Raw genomic sequence first — 26,670 nt, 5'->3', positions numbered from 1 at the left:
GGTGGTTTTGATTGACATTTAAGATTCTGATTCTTAGCAACTGCCTAAATATAATATTTCCATTGATCAATACCATTCCCGTTAAATTCTTAAAACTAATTTTGTCTTAAAAAGTAAAACCCAACGCATTAAATATTGCTACAGTTCTCGTTCCAGTTCTTCCCAAAACCAAACAAAATGCATTTGAATAACGTGTTCCATAATTAAACTAATCCATGAATGTAATGATAAGATTCTTTATTTAGTAAGACAACAGAAGGGAATGATACAGTCATGTATACACAGGCCAAGGAATAAACCAAAGCCAGACAGTTATAATTTAGTCAGCCTTCACAGTTGTTCCATATATACAAATAAAATTATTTAAATTAAATACATACAGCTTTTAAATGTAAAATGTGTTCATTATAAATACAAAATGACATTTACAAATTTCCTTTTTTTTATTTTGTTCATTCATTTGTTTCTTCAGTAATCGATCAGTGCCATCATTCAGTTCACTTATGTTTTAATCAGTCCTTCGAGGAAGTCCTTCTCCACCATCTCCTCGATGTTCTGCCTGGCTTTGCTCCAGAACACTTTCTGGCTCTCCAGCTTGATGTCCTTGCTGGGGAAAGCGTTGGTGTTGAGGACAGGGCTCCCTGAGTGTCCCGCAGAGCGGCTCGTCACCTTGCTGTTGAACACCTGGCTGAGCACGTTGAAGAAGGGCAGGAGCTGCTCCATGCTGCGGATTGTGTACAGAGTCAGCAGCAGGTGGCCCGGCTCCCAGGCTATGACCCTAGCCGTGCAGTCCTCCTCGGGGTTTTTCTGTTTTAAAATGATGACAAATGAAGCACAAAACTCAAACGTAATCTAATAAGTAATTCTCTTGTGCTTGGTAAATGCTGCCCCCACTTGGTTCAGGAATGGAAGAACATTGGAAACACTTCAGGAAGCAACCAAGGCGTGTCATTGCTAAGCCTGGTGCTCTGTTTCTTCTATCAGCTGTAGCAATCAAAATACACTGCTTTGGAACCCAATCTGGAGTGCATATGAGCGTAAGTTTAGTCGACAGTTGAAGCGTTTCCCTTTTAACACAAGGTAGATCTAGTAGATGATAAGGAGGAACTAGACAAAGCTACCAATTGGAATAAAAGGGTAACTCATAATAAACTGAGCTGCAAAACTGCATTAGATATTGTAGGCCAGCCAAACTCAAAGAGAAATGCTCCCTATACTCTAACTATACAGTTAAGCTCTCTGGGGCTATAGGTCATGACTAACCTTTGCTCTCTTCCTTAACAGTTTTGCTAGGCGAACCACATAGGGCTTGAATTCCCTTTGGTGAGTTCCCTGTCTGCGGACCTCCAACCCAGAGTCATCGGATGCCTCGGGAATGAAAGCCCACCGATACCTGCAAAAGGAAAATGCACATTAAGCTTAAACAGAACTGACAGAAGTTGTATATGCACCCACAAGTTTGGATTCATTTTTCAGCTGCTCTACCATTTGAGAAACTGAGCAGAATGTCATTACCCTTGATTAAATACTCATAGCCACCAACAACTGGACTAGGTTTGGACACAATTATTTGTTTCCAGGCGAGTCCGAGCTGTGCACTGAACTAAACATGTTATTTTATGTTGACACTTCTGCACTATAAGCAAAATCTCCAAACTTACATCTGGAATTGAGGCAGGCTTTCAGAAGGCAAAGCCAGGGCCAAATCAAGGAACTTGCAGGCAGAGAGGTAGAGGTTGAGCCAGCGCTGGCTGTTGTAGGAAGTGGAAAATCCATTCCCCCCTGTGTAAGTGGTTTCCAAGCCTGCAACTGAGGGGCCAGCAATCCTACAAACAAACCGTTTAAGTATTAGACACCAATCGGGAAAGGAGTGTAACAAATTGTTTTTAAATCAGATGAGAGATTTATTTCAGAAAGTTGTATATACAATATAAGTCTCAAATTGCTATACACAGATAAGCTTGACATCAGGTTATGCTGAACCAGTTTAAGCCATATTTCTAGTTAAAAAACTGTACTGGAAACAAAAGTCATGTGAGACTCCTGTATTTACCTTGAAATGTCTTCATCAGCTGTGAGTTCCTGTTCCATGAGTAAAAACACCTGGACCTGATGGGAGTAAAAGACATTTGTTAACATTTACACACACACAAAATAAGTTTAATAAAAAAGCACATATTTAAGACTTGACCTTCCTCGTACCCACTGAGAATTTTGGTGAGGAGAGGTGTAACTGTAATAAGAACGAAAACTCTTTGTAAAGAGAGAAACCACTTCCACTTCCACAATAAGGCTCTCTCTCACCAGCTCTGTGATCATTGTGGGCCACAGGGAGGTCAGGTGCTGTGGAGACATTCGCAGGAGCAGGACCCGGAAAAACAGGAACACCTGTGCGTGGAGCGTCGGGACCTGGGGCAGGCGGAGGCTCTCCACTAAGCGCTCTGTCAGGATGAAAACACAGGCAGAAAATGAGGCTTTAATGATGATTAATACAGCCCCTGCTATGTTTGCTGTGAGTACAGACTGAGAAGAGTCCTCAAAGTTTACAAATGAGTAATATGAGTAAAGGTAAACTATTTAAATGCATAATTAGAGATCCATGTAGAAAATAAACTAAAACCAAAATTGTTGTATCCAAGATTGAATTTGGACTATGCTTTTATTGCTAAATATAACTGTCAATATAAGTACTGCTGCTGCTGCAGTAATTTTCTTTTAAGTGAATTTAATCTAAAAAGGAAAAGGTTTTGAAAGTGTCCTTGAACATCAAACGACAGGAACAGGAAGTGCTGACCCTGGATGTCTGGGAGGTACTTCTGGTACTGGTCCACCTCGCTGCTGAAGATGGTGAAAGCCAGTCTCTTGAGGAGCATGGCTCTCTGCTCCAGCTCAGCATCGCGATTCGTGAACAGGTTGAGGGAGCTGCTCTGAGCCACGGCCACCCGTGCTGCACATACATTAACACACACAGTTCAAACTCCAAGACCCAAAAACACATTCTAGCGTGGAAAATTAAAGCTGAAAGAGGTCATTTTTGCACGGGAGAGAGAATGTTATATACAGTAATGGTAAATACCAATGCTACCAAAGAAGTTCTTAAATAGCAGAACCTGTCCATTGTATTAATATCTCACGGTAGAAGAGAGACTTACTCATCAGGTCTCGGAATGTAGTTTTGTCATGCGTCATCAAGTGGTCCATTATGGCTCTCCAGCTACAAGACAGTTTCGAGGGTTTACGTTTCATGGATATCACACCGCGATCATATTATAGGCTAAAGAAGAACACAACTTACTGGCTGACACAAGAGCAGTCCATCTGGAAGAATGTATGGTCCATGAAGAGATCAAAGGCCTCCTTCTTCCAAGCCCTCCTTGTGTACTGATAGCCACTCAGGCTGCTCAGCAACTGCACACATGCACGATAGCTGGGGGCATTATGGGCACTGTATGAAAAGCACACGATTCGATCAGTTTTACCGATAGTGTCAATAGTGAAATTTGTATAGTGTCCAACTAATGTCCAGCATTACCCAATGGGGATAAAGACTGAGAATATGGTCTTGAGTTGCCCCAAGAGAAACCGTTACCTGTGGTTGCGGAGGTAGGGCACAACGTAGTGCATGATGTTGACCAGGAGTGGAATAACCCTCTCCTTCTCATCACTGTAAAACACCATGTCCAGGAGGTGAGCCAAAACCTGAAATACACAGCACTGTTAAAAACAGGAGTTTCACATCAGGCTGTGAGCACACAATTAGCTGAGAGGATAATTTTAACCAGTCCACACAAGAATAAGAATACAGTAAGCCAGCTGTCAAGCAGGTCTGAGCATTCACCTCCCTCTTGATCACTTATTCACTATAAAAATAAAAAAAAATCTGAAAAATTATTTGAGCAAAAGAAAAATAATCTTCACCTCAGAAAGCAAAGTCAACGCGTGGACACTGTACAGAGATGGAGTGAAGCTGGAGGCCTCCATCACTGTGAGCATCAGATCTGAAACACAGAACACCAGCATTCATTCAGGAATAATGGGATTTTTCACAACTGCAAAGACAATTCATTATGATAATGTGAAGTTCTGTTCAAATCTGCAGAAACTGTTATTGTATAACTGAAAATGTAAAATAACAGTAGTTATTAAAGAATAAATAAATAATTAAATAATGCATAAAGAATAACAAACTTAATATTTGAAGTGTCGCATTAACACTGCATTGCAGCTTGAAGATTTAAACTGAAAGACATCACAATCAGTAAGTGAAACCATTCTATTACCTGAATACATAAATAAACAATCAATATTGTCAATATACACAAATTAAAACATGGCACACAGTACACTTCAAGTCCAAAATGTCAGTACCTTCCACGTCCGTTTCCAGGCTAGCTCCATCTACTACAATCTGAGGGGAGGCCTTTACTTCCAGGTTCCTCCTCAGCCAAGTGGTTTGCTCCAAGGAAGAGCCAGCAATATTTCCAATAGCCTCAACTATTTTGTGTGTCACATCCTGTTGAAGACGAGCAGAAGAGAACCAGGTCAGACTGGTCTCTCAACAACGAGAGAGGAGGAACCGTTGTATCACAAAACACTCGCCTGCAGTTCACGTTGGTCCTTCTTATTTTCTAAATTGGGGTTCTTCAAGATAAACTCATTCAGGATTCTTTAAAAAATAAACACATAGAACAAATCATTCCAGTTTTTCAAAAGCACAAAAACGTATCATGTTACCTTTTCAGTCAAATAGGCACAATCCTACTTCATCACTTTCAATCTACATTTTAAATAGCCACAATTATAACACATTTTAATTACTTGCAAAGGGTTTTAGAAATTTCATCCATTGCACTATGCATGCCTAATCACAGAACAAGCTTCATATATGTTCACTAAAGCATCTTTTAAAAGCTAGGAAAGCAGAGTGATTTCTAATACCTCATTACTGATTGCTGGGGTGTGAATATGTGTGATTACTGTGTATTTAGAAATATATACTTAATTATTTTCAACATAATATGGACACACATTTTTTCCATATATTAATTTATGTCAGAAAATACTGAATGTATACTGAGCCTTTATTTGTTTGACTAAAGACGCTTTTAGCTACATTTTGTTGAGGGTATGAGGAGATGTGGAAGCGACTGTATAAATATAGCACTCTACATCTAATATCTGACCTTGATATACCTTTTTAAAATGAAACAGACAGCACAAACATAACACAAAACAATGCCATCGATTTGTGTGGTCTACAGCCCGTACCCGAGTATAAGAAACTGTCCCGGGGAGGGAAGCCCAAGCTGCACAGATTCTTTGAGTAAAGAGAGCAAGGATGGCCAGCTGTCCACCAGGTTTGACACAGGTATCCTAGGAGAGATACGAGATCTGTCAGCATTCTTGAAAAAGGTGAACTTCAATGAAGAAGACAACTGCTGAGAAATCAACAGTGGCAATGGACAAGTGTCAACTCACATCTCACCTTTGGACATACGCATAGAAAAACTGCAACATGCAGACTTCCAGGGACAAGTGTTTCTGTGAAGAAGAGAAATGTATTACACATCTAAGAAAGGAAGTAAAATAATGGAAAACATGTGTCAAACGCTTTAAAATGCAGAGGTATCTGGTGAGATAAATTAATGTGTAATTGCAGAACACACCTTATCCTTGGCTATAGCTGGTGGCTGCTTTAAAACCTCTTTCACAGTCTGCATCACCGTCTCTGTTCTCATTGCACTGATGGAGCGCACTAGCTCCACTAGAAGGAGCTGTTCTTCACTGGCTGTGGGGATGACCTGGAAAACAGATCCATCCCATACAATTTTAATGTTAAGAATGAGTCACATAACCATTTGCATTAGTCAGCATTTCTTTTCCTTTAACTTAAAAATGGAAAGGTTGTAGTATTCTGTAGTCACTTTTCCAGAGATACTCAAAACTACACAATTTACCTACTAAAATCATGACAGCAGTTTAGCATTGGTTGATAATAGGAGATTCAATGCTGAATCAGAAAACATTTTTAACTGTTATTTGAGCCTCACACCGTGACTTACTTTATTGCGCGAGGGGTTCTTGCCATGCTTCCTTTCGTTCCACACATACGCAATAGCTGCCATGAAGTGAGCCCCGTGGTTCATGGAAATGGGGCCCAGCAGCTCCAGAATCTGCTGTCTGAGGTTCTGCAACACACAGGAGCAGACCGAGCAGAGCAGACATCAATACTAGTGTAGTTGGAAAACCCACAAACACTTTTTATATCTATTACCGGGACATCATATATATTTGTAATACTTATTTAAAGCTTCCTATATTAAATTATATTATAAAACCATATATTTCTATATCAGAGTTAGTTATTTATAACTTAATTTATGGATTTATTTATCTTCATTTTCACCCGACACTACTTCAGATTGTATACCTCAGTTTACACAAAGGATGCTTTTGGATGGAGGAGCTAAGGTTACTTTAAACCCAAGATGACGTGATCATGTTTCCCGGGGGGAAGTAAGTCAGCAGTACCTTGGTGGAGCCCAGGTTGATGGTAGTAGTGGTGGAGGCCGAGGCCACGGCTGGCCGGTCGGTGCTGTCAGCCAGGTACAGGACGCTCCAGAGGAGAGTCACGGATGACATGATGGTGTGCAGGATGGACAGGATCCCAGTGCGAGCTTCTGACAGGTGCTTCTGGTCCACGTTTACCAATAGCTGCCACACCAAGAGAGATTGATGACGCCAGGGCTACTTACATTCAAGAGGTATAAAATGAAGAGAACTCTGAATGGTTTTTATTTGTGGCACTCCTTTCTGTCTTATGTTCGAAAATATAGAAACAAGATACTGAAGTAAAATGTACTGTAATTGGGGAAAATTCCCCTTTGGTATATTAGTGCTTTTTACAATGTTTTGAAATATATTTTATCATTGCGGTTCTATGCTGGTCCTCTAGTTCCATCCAAATCAGTTGTTACGCAATATAACGAAAGTAACACTTTTACTTCTCTCTTAGCATTGCATGTTTTACATTACATATTGTACATGTACTCACTTGATGGTACTGAGAAGATGGGTCTAGAAGGCAATAATGAATAATAGTGGTCATTCCCTCCAAAACGGTCAGAATCATGTCTGGTGGAATACATAAAGCCACCCATAGAGGTCTACATGGAGAAAGTGCAGAAAGAATAATCATGTTTATACCCTTCCTCAAGCACTGGGTATTAATAGAAATTGACTATTATCATTGCAAATACCACCCATTCATTTGAGAGATGAAGACGTACCTGTTTTGTGATAAACCCGTCTCGTATCTGTACTGCTGGATTAGGTTGTCTAGGTTACGACACAGCTGCATGGTGACTGATGCGACGACCCTCCTTAACAGTTTCCCCATATAGGGCAAGGTAGCAGTGATCAAGGTGATCCACTGTGGGTGCATCTTGCAGGTGTAATGCTGATGCAGCGCCCTGATTACAGCACAGAGGAACATGCCTTGCGAGGTAATGGGCTGGGAGTGTAAATACTGAAGGGAAGTCATGGGCTGCTGGGGGCTGATGTGCTCCACCTCTGTGCTGATGAACTCGTAGCCAGCTTCAGCCTCCTCTGGATGGACCATGACCCTGTGCTCCAGGATGATGAGGCTCTGCAGGAGACGCAGCAGCTGCGACTGGACCGTACTGCAGTTGTCAATCTCGTCCTCTGAGAAGTTGATGATGCTGTCTTCGGACAGGCCCTCTTCGACGGCTGCTATGTTTCTGCCTGCCACCCTCTCGCTGTGCCATTTCTGGGCGCTGAAGATGGAGGACAGGAGGCAGTGAAGGATCACCTTCTGAACCTTGCACTTTGACAGCATGTCTGAGATGAAGCTGGCAAAGCCCTTGGCCGATCCCTCTGTGACTTTGGTGAGCTCAGTGAAAAGCAGCATCAGGACCTCGATGCTCATCATCTGCATGTTGCGGTTGCCCGAGAGGTCCTGCTGCAAGGCGGGCACGTGTGTGGAGTAGTAGCTGCGCAGGAAGTACAGGCACAGTGAGATAATGATCTCGATGAACATAGAGCTGCGGAAGGAGTGGTTGTGAGAGTCTATGGGTATGTGGCTGTAGAAGTCTTTCCCCATAACGGAGATGCGGTGGCGGGCCAGCAGGTTCTGCAGGAGGGACAGCTGAGGAGTGTAGGTGTTGTTGATGCTGGTCGTGGAGATGGCACTGACGAAGCCGGTGGGACTTGCCTTCAGCATGGCAGTGATGGCCGAGAGAGCATGAAGAGCACGGGAGGAGTCGTACAGCTGAAGGTAAAGCAGGACATGCTGATAGAGGGGGTGAATGTTGAATCTTGGGGGTGTGGCAGATCGCCGCACTCCTGGGGAGCCAACATCACTCTCAATCTCTGAAACCTCCCCCTCTCCACAGCTGTACCAGTTCTCTAGGTCTAAGCTATCTCCAAAGAAGATGTTGGGCTGCTTGGCCTTTTCTGCTTGAGCTTTCTTCTTCTCTTCTTTTTTCTTGCTGCTCTTGACCTTGGGCTTGGCACCTGGCGATTTGTCCACTAGCTTCTCCATGATCTTTCCCTTAAGGCTGAGCTGGATACTGCTCTGGCTTCTCTTACGCGATTGTGGGTCTTCAACTTGTAGGCCGGGTTCAGGGGTGGCATCTGGGATGGTGACGATGGAAGGTGAAGAGCTGTGTCTGGTGATCATGTCAGGAGGTTCCTCGTCTCCAGTGTCTGAGGTCACAGAAAGAAACTCAGGAGTTCCATTAGCTTCAGAGTCAGGAACTCTTTCTTTGAAGGCAGCGTTTTTACTTTGCGTCAGGTCATAATAAGCATCCAACCCTGGTGGGGCTGAAGAACTTTCTGAGCTGGAGCTGTCAGAGTCTCCATGACTCCATACCACTTGACACTTTGAACCTTCCTCAACAATCTTGGTTACTCTGTCGACCAGCTCAAACACCACCTGTGGAACAACAACGTCTATTGACTCCTCCAGTACGGAGACTTGCGAGTTATCAGGTGTCCCTGTAGGGTTGATGCCGTCTGGCTCCTCAAAGCTGGTATTGTCCACTGTGGAGGAATGGGAACCTCCTGACTCAGAGCTCTGGAGGATCTCCATCTGCTGGTCAGGCAGGTCAAAGTCTGCCACTGCCAGCTGGAGGTTTTCACTGCTGGTGCTGAGCAGAGACAGGCTGTCACTAAGGGGATTCACAGTCAGGCTGAAGTGCTCAATCTCCTCCAGAGTGAGGAGTCTTCCGTGGCTCTCCCTCACAGCCCCTGCCTTCCCGTTTTCAATGGGCATCTGACTGAAGTCTATAAGGAGAAGCAGGCCAAAACTCATTTAAAACAGGAGAAGTTCAATATGAGTCTCGTATCAGCTAACAGCTTGCTAAACTACGGTTTTTGAAACAGACCATGGGAATGAAAAAAAAAAAAAAAATCTAATTACTTTAATTTCACTGCCTGACAAAAACAGTGGTTACCCATCATTTATAAAATGTATCACAATACTAATTGGCTTACTACATCTTCAGTAAGACAGGTACTAAATTACTGCCTCAGTGTTGCCTAGTGTATAAACAGATGGATACAAACAATCCTGCCAACTGCTAAGATTTACAGATTACAAAACATTTGGCTAACATAAAGATATGCCAAATAAAACGACAAAGACAAGTTGGAAAACAAGCATACAGAAAAGTAACCACGTCCCACTATGACAAAGATCAATTTCCTTGATGTAAATGAAACTCCTGGGATTTCTGAGCTAGATTTTGAGAAGACATGTTTGCAGACCTTATCTAACACCTGGCATAAGAGAAATTAAACAGCCTGATAAGCCTGGTGCGAAATTACACATGGTCAATATCTGAAACAGACAGTTGACATAAGGGTTCATAAACAAGCTCCAATAACATGTTCACAAAACCTAGATAAGAACACACAGTATTTTTTATCAGAACAAAGAAATCAGTCTTTGCAAGTATACAAGTCTCTATCTTTAAACTGAGCTGCGGGTGAATCACTGAGCCCACTCACTGTCTATGAAGTCGGAAGGCCTGGCGTAGCCGGCCACGCTGTCCTCCTCCTCATGGGGGCCCCGGGCTCTGCTCCAGTGGCGTTCGGCCTGGACTCGCTGCACGGACACGCGGTGCGTTTTGGGATGGAGCAGGAGCAGCAGCAGGGGTTCCAGTAACCTGGCGATGTCATGTCTCTGCAACACCTGGTTAAGCCAAGCCTGGCCCACAGAGCAGGTGGAGGCATCCCAGCTGCTCAGACTGTCCAGCATGATGAACAGGGACCTAAACACAGCAGGAGTGGAGGGGGGATTACAAGTGGACCAAAGCTTAAGGATGTGAATGTGAACTGAGGTCTCTACTCTGCGTTAACCTTGTTTAAATAGTAAATGTCACAAAATCAACCCAGATAATCTTGTACTCAGTAAAAAAAAATACAATAATATTAATGATTTAAAAACGAATTCAGAACATGTTCAATGTAAATGTAAATCACTGATTTGGTTTGTTGTATTTTGAAAAATAAGCCTTCAGGAATTTTAACCATTATCTTATTTTTCTTTTGAATGCTTCGCTTCGAATTAGAAAAAAAACAACCTTGAAACATAGATAACTTTAGAGAAACCTATTTTTCAAAGCCTACCTGTCGAAAGTGCGATTGAAAGGGGAAGATTTGGCGATGTTCAGGTCCCGGGTGAGGTGCCACAGTACAGAGAACTTCACATGTGCCTCTAACCGGATTTTCTGAAAATGGAACACAAAACCAGTAAGGCCAGAGTATGCCTGTACAATAATGCTGCTTGATCAAAATAAAATAAAGTGAAATAATGGATTTATTCAAGTTCTGTCACATGCAGACAATCCTAATGCTTTACAAAACACAATTTAAAAAAGCAAGGCCTTGAAATATGAAATAGTTCATTAGAAAGAAAAAAATCTGTTCAGTGTTGTCACATCTACACCTTAAATAAACCGGTATAGTCTGGTATTTTTGGTTCTGCTGAATTTAATGTTTTCCTAATACAGTATATAACTATTGAATTTAAATTTGCTGTGAATCTTAAAATTAGTTAATTACTCTTATTAAATGAAGTGGTTAACAAAAGATCTAATCTAAAATTAAGCAAGAATCTAACGTCATTCATGACATTGAAAAGTTTGATCAGATATAGTCTGCTAATCATACTGGCAACACAATATTACAGACCATTCATCATGTCTCTACTGCACACCAATTCTAATGAAGCATCCTTTATTTCACCCCCAACAAAATAAATCACTCTCAGATTCACTCAATCACCCTTTATGTTACATTTTTCATACGGTCAATGAGTACCAGCTGTCACATATTTGATCTGTAACACCTAGAACTTTTCATATATTGCTGTATTACTTTTCCTTTAAGGAGTCAACTGTGTGTATTTATTTCTTGTCCTGAAGAGCTGCCTTGTTCTTTCCAGTTACTACAGATCTTTACCTTGTCTCTGTGCATCAGCTGCTGACTAATGACATCCTCACAGATGCTGGAAGAAGGGACCATATTGTGCAGCTGATAGAAGAGCTCCACACTCCTCTGATGGTGCTGTGGGGTTCCTTCGCCCAGCTGGTTCCACAAAGTCAGTGCAATGTGCTGACAAACAACAGCAAAAGTCACTTACTGTGCAATAACAAAAACATTTCTCTACTTTTCAATTTCTTCTTTTGACACTATCTTGTTCTGGGTTTAAAGGGAAAGGCGTTCCAATAAAAGATGCCAGGATACAAACAAACCCGGTTGCCAAGGCTGTATAACATTAACTGTCCCTTACCTTGAAAAACTCAGTCTTTTCAGCGATGAATCGCAGGATGCCCTGGGTGAGCGGGGGCCTGATCACTACCGCCACCCTCCCCTGGCTCGGGCTCATGGGCTGGGCTGTGTCGAGGCTGCCCACGTTCTCCCCAGCTACCATTGCGACCGACTGCGTGAGCCCCACCAAGTCCATCACCAGAGAGATGGCAACCGCCTGGATACTGAACTCACTGGCGAAGCAGCAGGCATCCATGAGAGTCTGGAGCCACACGGGAGGCTTGACCTGCTCATAGTCTGTGAGAGAAACAAATACCAGCATTGCAGAAAAATAAAACTGGATTGAATCTGAACTTTTTAAATACAATTTTAGGGCACAATCCTAAGGTGAAAATACAACTAAACACAATTAAGTTGTTGCAGTTTTTACTTAATTGAGTGTCTTGCAACAAAAGACTTAGCAGAAGGCAAGCAGGACTCTGAATGGTAGCAGTGGAGAGGGAGTACCTTGCTGTGTCTCGGCCTGAGGCGAGGACTTCAGATTGCCCTCGGCGATGTAGACAGGGAAGCTCGAACACTCCAGGAAAAGCTGGCAGGCGGCGGTGAAGGCCCCCAGGCACTCCCTCTGGGCCGAGCGGGAGCTGGCCCTGCTCTTGGGTGCCGGCTCTCCGGCCCGCACCACCTCCCCCCTCACAGCCTGGTCGCCCTTCAGCACGCTGCAGAACTCACTGGTGAAGGCGGGGGAGGCAGCCGTGCAGGGTGTGATGTACAGCGTGACGAGGCGGGTGAGGAACTGCTGGAAGTACTCCAGGCAGCACTGCATCACCGTCTTCTGCTTGGCTTTGCCCCCGCGGGCCGACGAGGCGTGGCCCATGGTGGGAGACGGGTGCACGACGGTGTCCTCAGAGCCCACCGTGGAGGCTGTCTCGGTCTCGGAGGAGGTGCTCCCCACCGGCAGAGCCCCGTGCTGGCCCTGGCAGTTCCCCGCAGTGTGGTCGAGGTCCTCGTTCTTCTCGGCCTGATACTGCACGAACTCGGTGAAGCCGCTTTCGGAGGAGCGACTGCTGGGGGGGTTCTCGCTGTCTTCGAACACCTCGCTGGTGCTCTCCAGAGCGGCAGGGAAGAGCTAGAGAGAGATGAGAACCGTTACATGTGGGAAACTAAGCCTGAATTTCAATGATTAATACCAATCCACATTTATGTTTGTTTTTTGAGGTTTAAAAACCAATCTATTCAGCAGCAGAAATATAATTTAAGGCCATAATAATTAGACAATTATTGCTAAGTAACACGAAATTGTCCTGTGTTATACATTACAGAAATTAAATAAATGTGAAAATCATACCTAATTATTGAATATACAGCAAGACTCATTGCTTTAGCAAAATATAGCTCTGTTCAGACATACATATCCTTTATAACATTTACTTTACTCCCAAGGTAAAACTACTGTAGTGATTCTTCAACTTGACCTGAACTTCTCTCTCTCTCAATTATTAACCAATCTGTTCTTGCTATAATACAGTACTGTATTAATAATCTGACTTTACAACATCTCTGCTAAAGTAAAGTTTTCCTTTTACCCCAAAACTTAAGGAAGTTATCAGGTCAGCAAAATGAAAAAAGGACCTTCGGGGTAAATACAGTAGACACCAATGATATTTAGTGTGAAAGCAACCACACAGCATCCTTACAAAATACATGCTTCCTTGATTTAGGCAAAATCCCAGAGGCCCATGCGGCAGCTTGGCTTGCTCATCTCCAAGCTGGCTCAGATGGCCAACGACAGTCCCACAGTCCTAAATGTACGCTTGCACACCAATGGTAAGGACAGACATGCTAACCCTCTGAGGGCTGCAGCCACACGACTCTGACCCAGTCTGCTGCTGTACAGCATGTCTTTTCAGGGCCCCTGTAGGATTAAAGGTACGGATGAAAGGACTCAGCTGCTCCATGCAGCCTCTTGCCATGTGTCCATACCTTGGGAATCCAGGCAACTTTTTACGGATCACTGAAAACAGGCAAATTCAAAAGATGTGCTGAGGTAGCCGAGCCTGTTTACACTTTGAAACCTTGCTTTTTTGGGCCAAGAGATAAATCTTTAACGTCTGCATTCCCTGCTCACATGGCAGTGCAAGAATAAATACATTCAAGTGCCATACTTTCACCAGTGCACTTGTAGGTTTTGAAATAATTAGAGCATCTTGTTGTGTAAATACTGTAGTTTCTGTGGCAGATGCTACTGGCTCATTTATGACTTGAAACCCTACTTATCTCCCCCTAGGAAGTACATCCTACAGAAATCTTATTCTCTGACCTACTACCAACTACCTTTTTAGAATAAAATAATTCTAATAGTGAACTATCTTAAGTGTGGCACACATTTGTTTTCTAGACAGCTTTACAAAACATGTAGTATAATCAATGTTCTCTATTAACAAAGATGTATTTAAAACACTAACACCTAAAGTAAATTGTAGGCATGTGCATTTGAAAATATTTAATCACCATATTCATATTTTGCCCTCGGTTGGTAGAAACCAGAAGTACTTAATGGCTTGTGGCTCAATGACAAACTTAAATCCATAGCTGGAATCACCCATCACTTCATTACCCCCAAAATAAATAAGATCAGCTTACCTTTTTCTCTTCCTTCTCTCCGACTGAGCTAGCCTTCCCCACGGAGAACTGCAAGCTGCCCTCGGCTCCAGGAGACACCAAGGGCGGCTGCACTTTGCTGAGTATCTTGGAGCAGAGCCGCAGACAGTCGGTCAGCTCTGCCAGACCCAGGGCTTGGAGATGGCTAGTCAGGGCCGACACCATCCGCAACAGCAGCTGGGGCAGGTGCTCCGTCTGGATCTCGATGTATGTTTCCTGTGGATTGCAGAGAGGACAATTCAGCAGCTTCCTCCTTCACATCAACGCTAAAACTCAATGTGAAGAGGAAAGTAATTCTAATTAACTTCCTTTCCATTAAGGTTTAATAGGTTTTAGATGGTATCCTCTTACAAATCTGTAATTGACCTAAGCTCAGCGTGGGTGGATATAAAATATACAGCAGAGTTGATTAATAATTTTCTGCATATAAAAACTCAATTTAAATAAAATGTATTCTCTGGTACCTGTGTAACAAATATGAATGTATCTTCATATTCTAATAGAGAGACAAGTGTTGTGGTTTTGTATATTATTTTCCTGATAAAAACACAAACAATTATGTCCCTTTTAAGTGCACTGCTTACATTCATATCTCATGGTTTTAGGAGATCACAAGAGACTGATGGGAATTACATTTTCATTATGGTTCTGCTGTGCACACTAGTACAAGAATGTATGCTGAAGTATAGACAAAGTCATTGTTACCAGCTCCAACTCTAACTTAAAATATAATGAATATATGTTTTTAAGTAGAATTCAAAGCCTTAATAAAGGCTTAAGCAAGGCATGGAAAGATAGAAAACTGCAGAAATACCGTACCTGACAGATCACTCTCATACTTCTAGTAGGCTTTAAAAGAAGAAAGCAAAGATTTGAACAGAGAAGACAAGAAGAATAAGAAATGTGCGCCACAGAAGCAAGCAGTAACAATTCCAGTTAAGAAAAAATAGATAGAGGACACAAATAAGAAAGGAAAAAACAACAACTCATACTTCCTTTTATGCTTCTACTGATAAATGCTATTATTTATGTATACATTTGCTTTCTCTAACTTCAAATATGTACTTTTCAAATAAACAAAGAAAAGTGACAGATGGTAGCCAATATACACTTATACACAGTATTTTTCAAGTGGGAGACAGAAATCAAACGGTTTGATCCATACAGTCTCGGTTTCCAGTACTCTAAAAATGCTTCTCTAAAAACAAATGTTTTTTAACCTACACTCCACAAAGACACATTCTTGGTGACAGAGACATCTATTGTGTATTTTGTGACACAGAAATCAATGGTATTGTCTTCATCTTGGAATCCAAATCACGATGCTGTGATAGACGTAACATGGTACAGTGCTCAGAAACAAACGTGGCAAATGCACAGATTTCAGACCAAAAGAGAAAAAACTGCATTTTTTTTTTTGCTGGCAAATATATACACATTACTGATAATATATTTGTTTCACACAAACATGTAGAAAAAGCAGGACATGTATGTATGTATAACCTTGGGATAACGTCCAATGTATAATGCAACTATTCTTCCCTACAAGCTTTTCTTCAGATTGTGATTTGCAGATCTTACCAATGATACGATGTCCAACAGGAAGTCAACCAGCAGGCAGAACTCAATGAGCGAGAGTTCAGAAGGCTCACAGTTCCCACCGGGCCCAGCCTGCAGCCTTGCATTCAGAGTCCTCCTGGAGGGATTAAGAATCCATTAACTGCACCTTTCCCTGACCTCCAGCTCAGACAACCTACTATAAACAGACACTGAATGAAAAGGTAAACATACATGAAAAAGATGCAAGTCAAATCAAATCTAATCCTTATCAAGCGAGTGAGACATAGAAATGTATGTATGTTTCAAGAAGGAATAGCATCGCAATGCCTTATATTTAGCTTCTTTGTGATATGCCGTATTAGACATTCTACCTCTCAAGTCATCAGTTCAGCCGGAAAAGCGTCACACATTAAATCCTAGTGGATTTTTAAGATTGCGCATAGGTTTACTGAATATTTGCCTGACTGTCACTAGAGTGTGCAGATTCCAATCCTCATGACATACCGGCAGCACTCTTCAAACCAGCGGGCGATATAGTCCCACATATAGTACGGCTCAAAGGAGTTGAAGAGGAGGTTTGCAGTCTTAATTAGTTCTGCAGTTTTCTTATTCTCCCTCAATTTGCTGAAAAAGATCACAATGAACATGATCAGTGATGGAATAACTGTTAGAAAACATTTTAACCCCCCTCACCCAAAAAATAAACCAAAAAAAAACAGCAACAGAGTTTGTATAAAGCAAAACGAAAGTAATAATGCCATGTGGTATATAAAAAAGAATAAAAATAGAACATACAAATGGAAAGATGCTTTCTGCATTTCCAGAACAATGCATAATTTAAGATTCAAATTAAGAACTGCAGCTAAACAAATTATGTGAGTCAGGTATTCTTATTAAACTGATACAAAGCCCAGCGACAACCTACCTGCTTAACTGTGTGTGGTCCTTACTGAAGGGAGACTGTGTTTGCAAGTCGAGTTCAGCTTTGCACTGTGAATGCAGAGTCCTGAACACTTCAATCAGAACATCTTCCAAAATGGCTGGCCCTGGAATTACATATGTGAAAAAAAGCAAGATTTATTTTTTGTGGTTCAGATGCAAGGTGAGCAATGTCTGTCTCGAAAATGTACAAATAGATTTATTAAGAAGAATAAACATATGCACATTAGCTGATACTGTGTTTTTAAATCTTGGATCCCTCAATGACCAGTTCAAGGCTGTGTTTGGATCACTTGAATGTGAGTTCAGAATTTGAAAACCTTATCAATCTTTACTGCTGCTGCTGTGGTTAAAATGTCTATAAAATACAATTATTTTGATTTAATAGGTGGGTATAGATTACCGAGTTCAGGTTTATCCAGAAGACTTATTAAAATACGGAAGGGTTTAAGGTCATGCATGAGAACACTCTCCTCTTCTCCACCCATTGCTTTTCCTTGCAGGATTCCCACCATTGCCTGAAAGGAAAGAAACATCGTACTACTTACTGTATCTACAAAACAATTTAGAAAAGACAACAAAATGCACAAAACTTGGTAAACTTTAACTTTAAGAACAACAACAAAAAAACATTTTACACTTTACAGACACAATGGCAGATTTGTGTGGGAATCAAACCTCCATGCGGGACCTTGCATTCTCACGGGGCAGTCTCCACAAGTGATTTAAACAGATGGCAGATGTAAAAGAAAAATTAAAATCACTCCACTTGTACTGTGTACCAGAAGTATCAAAAACAGCATCCCAGTCTGAGCATATGAATGCGCTTTGTGTATTACACAAGTCATTAGGGAGGGCCCAATTTTCTGCGGCAAACCATGCAGATAAATTGTGTCGATTACTAGACCTTCAAAAGACCTACAGACTGAAAGCTTGGATGTGTAGGAGCATGAAGAGGGGAGATTAGCACTTATGGCAATCTCATTTTTCCAGCACACAATACCTGAACTAACATGTCCTTGGAGAATGTATTAAAGTAGTAGGTGGCGTGTTCCTCGGGATTGCTGTGCCTCGTGCTCCTTGGGCCTATTTTCACGCCATTGTTGTCAAAGCCTAAATCACAGGCACATACGGACACACAGGAAAAAATAATTGGAATGGTTAAGATACAATTAAAAACACATCAAAGTTCTTTAAAACACAAACATCACACAAACACCAGGGACTTACCAAGCGGTCATCCACAATCAGTCAGCGACAGAAAACAGAACAAAACAAAGAAACACTATAAAATATTGAATGAAAACACTTGTATGTATGTATTGATGCATACTGTAAGATTAATACACACAGTTAAAAACTTTAGAGGTGACAAACCATGTAATGGACGATGTTCATCATTACTTAAATCAAACTATTTCTAAACGTATTTGTGAAGTTTTGCTTTGTGTCGGAACTAGAGATTACAGGGGAGAATAGAATATGTTTACATTCAATTGATCAGTGTAGGGCACATACATCTGTGTCTTGGGTTAAAGACAGCAACAAGTGTCAGTAAAGCTTACCAAGAAGCCATGCATAGAGTCTGCGGTTCAAGGACATGTCCCTGCGCAATACAACGTGCAGTGCTGCGGACAATATCCGAATCATATCTGGACGAGTGGCCTTGGAGCAAAAACAAAACAAAACAAAACAACACAGAATCATAAAATAATGCATAAGCAAACAGCGACCAAAAATGTTAACAAGATCATCTCAGACTTTGCATATCAGATCACTATGGATGAGGTAATTCCTATTCTAGAATATAGAGATTTTTTAAAAGAATGAAACATATATTAGTAAATCAACAGTGGTTTACATTTGCCTATCCCTAATCATGATATTTAATATTGAAGTCTGAATATTTATCATTTTCTTAAGAAGAGGAGACATCTATACAATTATTGGCTGAAACACATACATACAAATTATATTTCAGATAAGCCTTTGCTCTTTGGATAATTACTTTAGGTAGAAGAATAAACACACTTCAATATCTTACAATACTGACCTACACAAAAAAATTAAATGATTGTGCAGAGATTCATTTAGATTAAATAATACATACTCTTTACATTTCAGTTACTGAAGCCAATTACCTGACTCATGTGGAATGGGAAACAGAACAGTATGAGGTCCAACGTGCTCCTCTGCACAAGCACACTGGAGTCCTGCACAGAAGTGCTCACAGCTTCAACCTGTATGTAACAAGGAGACAGAACCACAGTCAGTATTAATGGAATGAAACAACACACATGGCAGTCTATGGCTCTGTCAGTTCCATCTCCACATTTGAAAACAAAATCATGATGAGATGAAAAGTGTGGTAAAACATCTAAAGAAATGGTACAATGGACTTTACCATGAGCTCAATGTCACTGCCGATTATATACAGCTGGTCTTCCATGGAAAGCTTGCGATTGAGATGCAGGAGCACGTATGTAATCCCTGGCAGGCGCACCGCTGGGCTGGTCAGGATGCTGCCCCACAGGGCGCTGTAGAAAGCAGACTGCTCCACTGCCGAGGCCACTTTCTCCAGCAAGGTGTTTGTTCTGATATAAATACAATGCACAATGTGAAAGTAGGTTCTATGGAAATCAATGAGCAGCAGTGTAAAAAACTGGAAGCATTAGAGGCTAGATCAGTGTTCAGCAATAGGAATCCATATAATCTAAATTACAATATTAAGCTAACTGAATTAATAGTGACTCAAATGAAGAGTGGAATACTATCAACAAGTTTATCTATATACAATAGACTGAGAAGGAAAGCACACTGAGAACACAAACCAGTGTTTCTGAAATACTAATGAAAACCCTAACATGCTAACAAGAAACATGTATGTTTTTTTAATTTATGTGTACCTTAATACTGTGATCATTTAGATTTCCCTTTGATACACTGTGGTGCAATCTACTCATTGTAGTATTTAAAGAAGTGAATAAGTGATAATGATGTAAAAGTATTTACTGTCCATTAATATTTTATTCTGAATATAAAATATATGAAAGTCTTAGTCCTAGTCTGGACACTAATTAAGAGTACATTTGGAATTGCAAAGCTGGGCAATTATAAGAGATCATTATTTAAATACGATTGGAGATGAGCAACAAACTTGTTACATATTCAAATATATGCTTGTACATTATATATGTGCATAATCATTAGGGGAAAAAAAGGCTCATTGAAGTGGTGGTGAAAAACAACAACTCGGCTGGTCTCAAACAGTGGCTTTCTTATGAGTTTATTGAGGAACTAGAGCCAACTCAAGGAGGCAGGCAGACACTCAAAAAGAAGAACAGAAAACAGCTGAATAGAGAACAATTTCAGTGGAATCTAAAATACAGTACTGTATTGTGGCACTACATAGCTCACTGGTGTTGATGATAAGGTAACACTGCATTACCTGTCATAGTACTCTGAGCCTTCCTCTAAACCTGGGAGCACTCCAGTCAACAACCCCTGCAATCCTGGTTTGAGAGTTTTTCCCAGAGGCAGATAGTAGGTCTCATATAGGCCCAGGAGAGCTGGTTTTACAGACATGGCAGCATTGGTAAGAAGAGGAAACAGACCAGAGCTGAAAAGAGAAAAGAAAAAACAAGACCCGAGATATACAGTTTAGTTTTCTTTGCACTTATTTCTGTGAATTAATTTTAATAAACAAAACATCCGATTAACAAGCATTATTTCAAACTAGATAGGGATTTTAAGATTTTAAATAAAATAAATGTAAGTTGTCATCTGGATAGTGCTTAAATTGTTAAATCTCACAACTCAACAGTAAAGGCTTATTAAGCACTCACAAATAATGGATATTTTATAAAAGTATGCTTAACAAAAACTATGCACAAAATTGCATTAACAAAACGTATTATCAAAAGTTACTTATGTCAGTAACATGAGTGTTTATGAAAATAAAAACAAAAAAAAAGTGTAGTTTTGATTACACTAGGATAAGCACCTGTACAAGAAGAGGTCTTTAGCCAGCCGTTTCGGCCCAATGATCTTGAAGATTATTTCGTAGGTCTCCAGAGCCTTGCGGTGGACTCCGCTGGGCAGAGCAGGGTGAAGGCATTGTGCCAGCCTTTTCCCAATCGTTAGCTTTTTGGGCACAACCTGGTACTTGGCATTGTTCTGCAAAACCTAATACATAAATACATAAAATATATGCATCATAATATGCAATTAAAATAAAATGTATAGCATTGCTCAGCACATATAACATGGGTTTGTGGATTTGGGATCAGAGTTAAATTAAACATATACATCTTTCATTCACACATGGAACTACTGAATTCCAATGCAATGTAGAATTATACGTATAAGTGAAATCATTACATATTGCACGCTAATTCAACGTCATGACTGATCAGCAATAAAAGTGAAAAGTGCATTAACAAGGTTCTCCATTCATTCTAAAATGTTTTTACTCATATGCTCATTTTCTCAAATACAAATTAACCTAGTGGCTAGCTTTCAATAACCAAAGACTTTATAATATAAGCCACTCATCTATTTTTAGATTGCTTAGTTTCTGCCAAATCACTTATGTGATTTAAAGAACCACAGGATAATTATTGAGAGGCGGATTCCCTGTTGAGTGTCTTTCAATAGTTTTTGACATCATATTTTATTAGTCCTTTCCTGTAACAGTTCTATAACTCACCACAGAAGTAGCCCTATAATATAAATGCAATGCCACAATCTGTTATTTATTTATTTTCCTTTTTTCTCAAAAGCCCTCAAAACAAAATGACCATTACAATTAGGTTGCTCAAGCATACACATAAAAACAATGCATCTTTTAAATCACCTCTTCAGTTCCTACATATTCCTGTTTTGAAAGAAATTAAATGGTTTCTATACATCTATCAGAAGCGTGTATATTTACTGTGATAGGGTAAAGGCCCCGTTGATCGGCAGACCAGGTATGTCCCAACTAAAGACAGGTTCCTCGTTTTCCTTTTTATAATTTAATCCCATCACTTTCCAGCAGTGGGTTCTGTTCTCTGTGGGTGTCGTATCCAGGCATTACTCACCTCTGAGGCCAGGACAGAGTAATGACAAGTCTAAACCTAATTAGACAGCTTGTGTTTCTTCCACTGTCGATTAGGGATGATCATAAATCTCAAGCACTGTTGTTCCTTGCTCACTATTTAAGAACATTATAAGCCTCAGCTGTTATACATATCTTGTACAGTGTCTTGAGTTTTAGATTATATTCCATGTTTTTTTTTAATACTACACCAAATTAACTTCTTTACACTGCCTTGTTGAATGTGAGTCTCGGTGGTGTTATTATAAGAGGTGTTATTACCTTATTAAGCTTCCCCAGAGCAGATATCAAATCTGCCCACTCGCTGGAGTACTCAAAGCTTTTAAGGGCTTTGTCCACAGCAGCTACATAATTTCTATACTTTGAGTCACTGAGCAGTTCCAACTCCTCTGTATTCATCCTCCTGTACAATACTGCTACTGGCCGGCACCGCGCTCATGCACAATCATCACCTTGGGAGGACAGAAAAGCAGAAAAGAAGCGATTGCAAATGAAATGAAACCAATTACAATAACCCAATCAAACATACACAAAGTAGTGCTGTATTTCTGGATTAATTTGAGACTAAGGAATAAAACTAAACCAACACTGCAACAACTCTCTAATAATTTAATTGTTTCCTATGGAGAAAGATAAATAATACATCTTCTATAAATCACTAATATTGATAAACATGCAAAGCATACCACTACAAAATGCCATAAATTCTAAAAAGGACTCTCCTACACTATGGACATTTATATATAAATACACAGATCTCTGTAAAATAGAGTACTAAAGAGCTGCATTAATTGCATATTAAATGCACACAACACAACAATGCAATTAAACATCTGGAATTAGTTATGACATTAAATCATCCAGATTGCAGATGGGCAGGGAAACAGTCCACAGCTCTACTGCATTAATCACAATAAACGAAAACACAGTTTCAGATTAAAAAGGGTTCAAAATAATTTTGTACAAACAAGTAATTTGTAGGCTATACAAAACAAGCACACATAATAGACTACTGGTTGTCACCGTGAAGGTAATGATTAGAAACATTTACTATCACTAAACTTAATTGAAATACAAAATTTTGAGTAAATATTTACCAAATACCTACAAAGAACCACACATAATGACATTTTAGTTAATGAGGCGCTAATCTAATATAAGGAATTAAATGGATTGAACAAATGCTTTAAACAAGAAGATTATGTTAACAAAACAAAACAAAAAACAGAAGGGGAGGAGTAGGAGTGCATTAACACTGGGAGGTAAATGCCTAAAAAGAACGAACAAGGGTGTTAACAGGAATCTTTTCTTCAAATATGACAAACAGAAAACAAAGGGAGGCTGAAGTGACTAGACTATTTTTAATCTCCGCCACGCCTCTGTGTTTCCAAAGCTATGAACAGAATTCTGCAGTCCACTAGAGCTGGAAGTTCATTCATTCACAATGTCCCATGGGCAAGGGCTGTAATCAGACGTATACTACTGTTCAAAGCCATTGACTTATATTAACTGACAACAGGCTATATGGTTAGATAAATTACATGCCAAACATCTTCCGATTGACGATTGTGCTGATTTACAGTGACTTGCATGCAAAGCTTAGAAAGAGAAATGGACAGCACAAGCATATTTCCTTTTTCCACTGTGATGTGTACAAAGATTTCTGCACAATTGTATCATATCACATTTAAAGACAAACTGTAATAGTAGAAGTTAAATTACTCATCATTAACTGGCCTACTTTGTTATATGGTATTTAAGATCTTACTAACAGTAGTAATAATAATCTTTAGTTTTCCATTGCTATGGTCTCTGTGCATTATGTAACTGTATTCATATTTCTTCAGTATACAGAATGGTGCAACTGGTGTGTTTTTCCTATATTAAGGCTGCTTCATTACCCCAGATGTCAAAAATCATTCATTTAATTGGATAACCAAATCCAATGGTGTACAACACAGTTTTGATTAACAATAACTAACAAAAGGCTGTATGGTCAGTTGAGTGACATTTCAATGTATTTCAAGTGACGAGTGTGTTTATTTGTAGTTGAAGTGTCACTGAAATTGTTGAGTCAAGCAAAATACTGTCCAACTTTCAATATTCCCTGCAAGGTAGGGTTATGAATGAAGAAATTATAGCATAATTGTAACATTTTTGTAAATATTATCATCAAATGTAAATCAACAGTCATTCCATGTCAGCAAGAGCTTCCCACATCAAGATACAGATTTTGTAAATATTTAATACAGTCAGGTATGAAACAATACCGGGCAAAACATTTAAGGTCAATAATTATTGGTGTGCTGAAGTACTTGCAAAGGAGAAGAGACATCACTTTCAAATGTATTTAATTTTTTATGCAACTCTGAAACAGTCTGTGTTCTTTAGTTACATTACAAATGAGTTGAACAGGTCAACATATTTGTTTATAGATTCAAGTTTTAAGGACTATAAATGATTTGGTAATCTGGTCTCTTCTTGTTCCAGTGGTATAGAGAAATGCAGTTCTTACAAGTTTTTGATATTTAATTACAGATACAATTGTGTGTGAAACGATACTGAAATATGACTGAAAATTATCAAATTAAATGTATAGAAAAGTAAATTTAAGGATACTGAGCATATAGTTAGCACTGCTCTTGTGGCGACCAGTAGCAGGTGTTTGCGTGTCTGTGAATAACTTGCTGTTTTAGTGTTTAAGTGAGTTCTGTTTTTCCCTCTTTGTATTTAATGTTTAAATATTCAATGGTTGAAATTCAATCAGAAATTTTGCCTTTTTTTCCCCCCCATTTGTTTTGGTGATTAGTTTTAACCTTTTTTTCTTCTGAAGGACTTTGAGCTCCTACTTTGAGCACACCATGTCAGGGTGCCCAAAATAAGAATTAGGAGATCTAAGGACTCATTTGTACTAATGGCTATAAATAGACTGAATCTACTGAGGTAGGGGAGTCTGTTTTACTTCTGCACTTTAGCCCTGCTACTCTTGCACTTTACTTCTCCTGCTTATCTTTGTCTCATGACTGTATCTCGATGCCCTCTATGTACTGGTGTTGTATGTTGTTTGTTATTGTTGTTAGGCCACTGAATGTTTTACCACTGATTCCAAACCTAATATCCCCTTCGGGGTCAATAAAGATTTGATTGATTGATTGATTGATTGATTTTCCTCAGACATCACAGGAGCATTAGTCCAGAACACAGATGCAGCAGCAAACATTAAATGGCTATACCACTTAGAAAATATATTGCTTGGTTCATGTTGTTCCAAAAGGTCTATCAGCCATTCATAAATATGGCCTTTTCCCAAATTTACATAATGCAGTCATCCAAGTGCAGTCTTTAAATCTGACAGTACAGTTTGTAGACAGCTAAAGAGCTTCATACAAGCCAATTATTTAACTTAAATATGTGACCTGTATCACCCACTACACAAGCTAAGGTAGGGTGCATTTCTTGAGGTAGGGATTTTCCTGATTTGGCTGGATTTTACATGGAATGGTCCTATGGTTACACCCATCACATGCATATTTTCACAACAAAATGTATGTTTATATTTGAGCAGTGGCGAGTTAACACGTAGCAGCGAGAACAGGAGAAACACCACGCAGTACCAAATGAAAAGCATACCCGCGAATCGCAAACTACAAACCTGTATTTCTACTACTAAAAATTAAAATAGGGTACAAGACTGTCATTTAGGTTATCACGGCATATCAGAGTTTCCATTTGGTCTAGTCCCGAGTCTCTGAAATCCTAAAAAAATACTGACCATTCATATACAGACACAGCTGATTTGACTGTTCGTTGTGAATATGATAGAACCATACAATATACCATATTCTGTAAGGAAACCATTTTTAAAAATAATACATGTTTGATTCATTTTTACAATCCCACATATTACACCTGTCAAACATGCTCTCCGTTCTCAGACACACGGGCTCAGGTATATGTGAGATAATCAACGTGGCAGTAATTAAAAGAAGAAAACAAAAGCGAAACGAAAAACCACAGGTTTCATGAACAGAGTAGCATGAACAGTCATAATAAATTAAAACAATACACGCAATTTTGACTGACATTTCAGCATAATGGATTTGTGACTCATGTCACCATAACCCCCGGCTATGACTTTAGCCAATGTAAGGGATTCGCACAATTTGTAATTATAGGTATGATTAAAAATATGCCGACATAAAAGTGCTTACCGTTTCCAGGTTATAAACCAGTCAATAAATTATGGAAAGAACAAGAAGGCTGCCTACGACAGGGCAGGACAAGGATGGATAATAACAGGTATAATGACTATAGTATATTGGGCCCTTGACACTCGGGTAAACGTAGACACTACAGAAGGAAGCTAACAAAATACGCAATCGTGTAAAACTGGTGTGGATTCTACATAATTCCGGGTCAGCACAGTGTCGGAGACCGGCCCCTGGACGCTTACAGTCCTTCGCCCGTATTTCCTTGCTGCCCTGACTGCAAAGATGTATGGCTGTGAGACACACAAAGCCCAAGCACAGCTGACAGCTCCCAGACGCCACTGCGCGCCGCGGGCCGGACCGCTCACCGCTCCCCCGGACCCGACGAGCGCCGGCGCAGAGGTTCCGCGT

General features: G+C 40.2%; 1 protein-coding gene across 4 annotated transcripts; it reads right to left on the bottom strand.

Annotated features, from left to right (window-relative positions):
* Nucleotides 1-222: 222 nt before the first annotated feature.
* On the bottom strand, nucleotides 223-26,597 carry dop1a (DOP1 leucine zipper like protein A). Of its 4 annotated transcripts, none has more exons than XM_066702324.1 (38): nucleotides 26,263-26,597; nucleotides 22,313-22,503; nucleotides 20,957-21,138; nucleotides 20,402-20,572; nucleotides 19,358-19,547; nucleotides 19,095-19,193; nucleotides 18,519-18,618; nucleotides 17,957-18,066; nucleotides 17,357-17,471; nucleotides 16,940-17,060; nucleotides 16,519-16,638; nucleotides 16,036-16,150; nucleotides 15,274-15,303; nucleotides 14,437-14,670; nucleotides 12,304-12,922; nucleotides 11,819-12,093; nucleotides 11,488-11,640; nucleotides 10,654-10,754; nucleotides 10,033-10,295; nucleotides 7,290-9,306; nucleotides 7,055-7,166; nucleotides 6,532-6,747; nucleotides 6,063-6,188; nucleotides 5,667-5,801; nucleotides 5,486-5,541; nucleotides 5,269-5,373; nucleotides 4,600-4,666; nucleotides 4,369-4,513; nucleotides 3,919-3,998; nucleotides 3,590-3,699; nucleotides 3,296-3,445; nucleotides 3,153-3,214; nucleotides 2,795-2,947; nucleotides 2,305-2,441; nucleotides 2,054-2,109; nucleotides 1,662-1,826; nucleotides 1,264-1,393; nucleotides 223-807 (listed from the first exon to the last, which is right to left on the bottom strand). In XM_066702324.1, exons 2-38 carry the CDS (start codon nucleotides 22,448-22,450, stop codon nucleotides 502-504), a joined length of 7,464 nt encoding a protein of 2,487 aa, XP_066558421.1. In that variant the 5' UTR covers nucleotides 22,451-22,503; nucleotides 26,263-26,597; the 3' UTR covers nucleotides 223-501. The 4 variants fall into 4 exon arrangements, with proteins under 4 accessions (XP_066558421.1, XP_066558440.1, XP_066558430.1 ...); XM_066702343.1 differs by having other exon boundaries at nucleotides 6,532-6,714; XM_066702333.1 differs by lacking the exon at nucleotides 15,274-15,303.
* Between the last annotated feature and the right edge of the window lie 73 nt (nucleotides 26,598-26,670).

This window comes from Amia ocellicauda, chromosome 1, assembly GCF_036373705.1.
Source record: "Amia ocellicauda isolate fAmiCal2 chromosome 1, fAmiCal2.hap1, whole genome shotgun sequence".
NCBI classification, from domain to species: domain Eukaryota; kingdom Metazoa; phylum Chordata; class Actinopteri; order Amiiformes; family Amiidae; genus Amia; species Amia ocellicauda.
Note: the sequence above shows the minus strand (reverse complement) of the source record. Positions and strands in the feature narration are given on the sequence as shown.

Coding starts and splice junctions, on each gene's coding strand:
- dop1a (XM_066702324.1), bottom strand. CDS start 22,450: ATGAATACAGAGGAGTTGGAACTGCTCAGTGACTCAAAGTATAGAAAT. Junction 6,189..6,531: donor TCAACCTGGGCTCCACCAAG/GTACTGCTGACT, acceptor TGTGTGTTGCAG/AACCTCAGACAGCAGATTCT. Junction 2,442..2,794: donor GTACCTCCCAGACATCCAGG/GTCAGCACTTCC, acceptor TCATCCTGACAG/AGCGCTTAGTGGAGAGCCTC.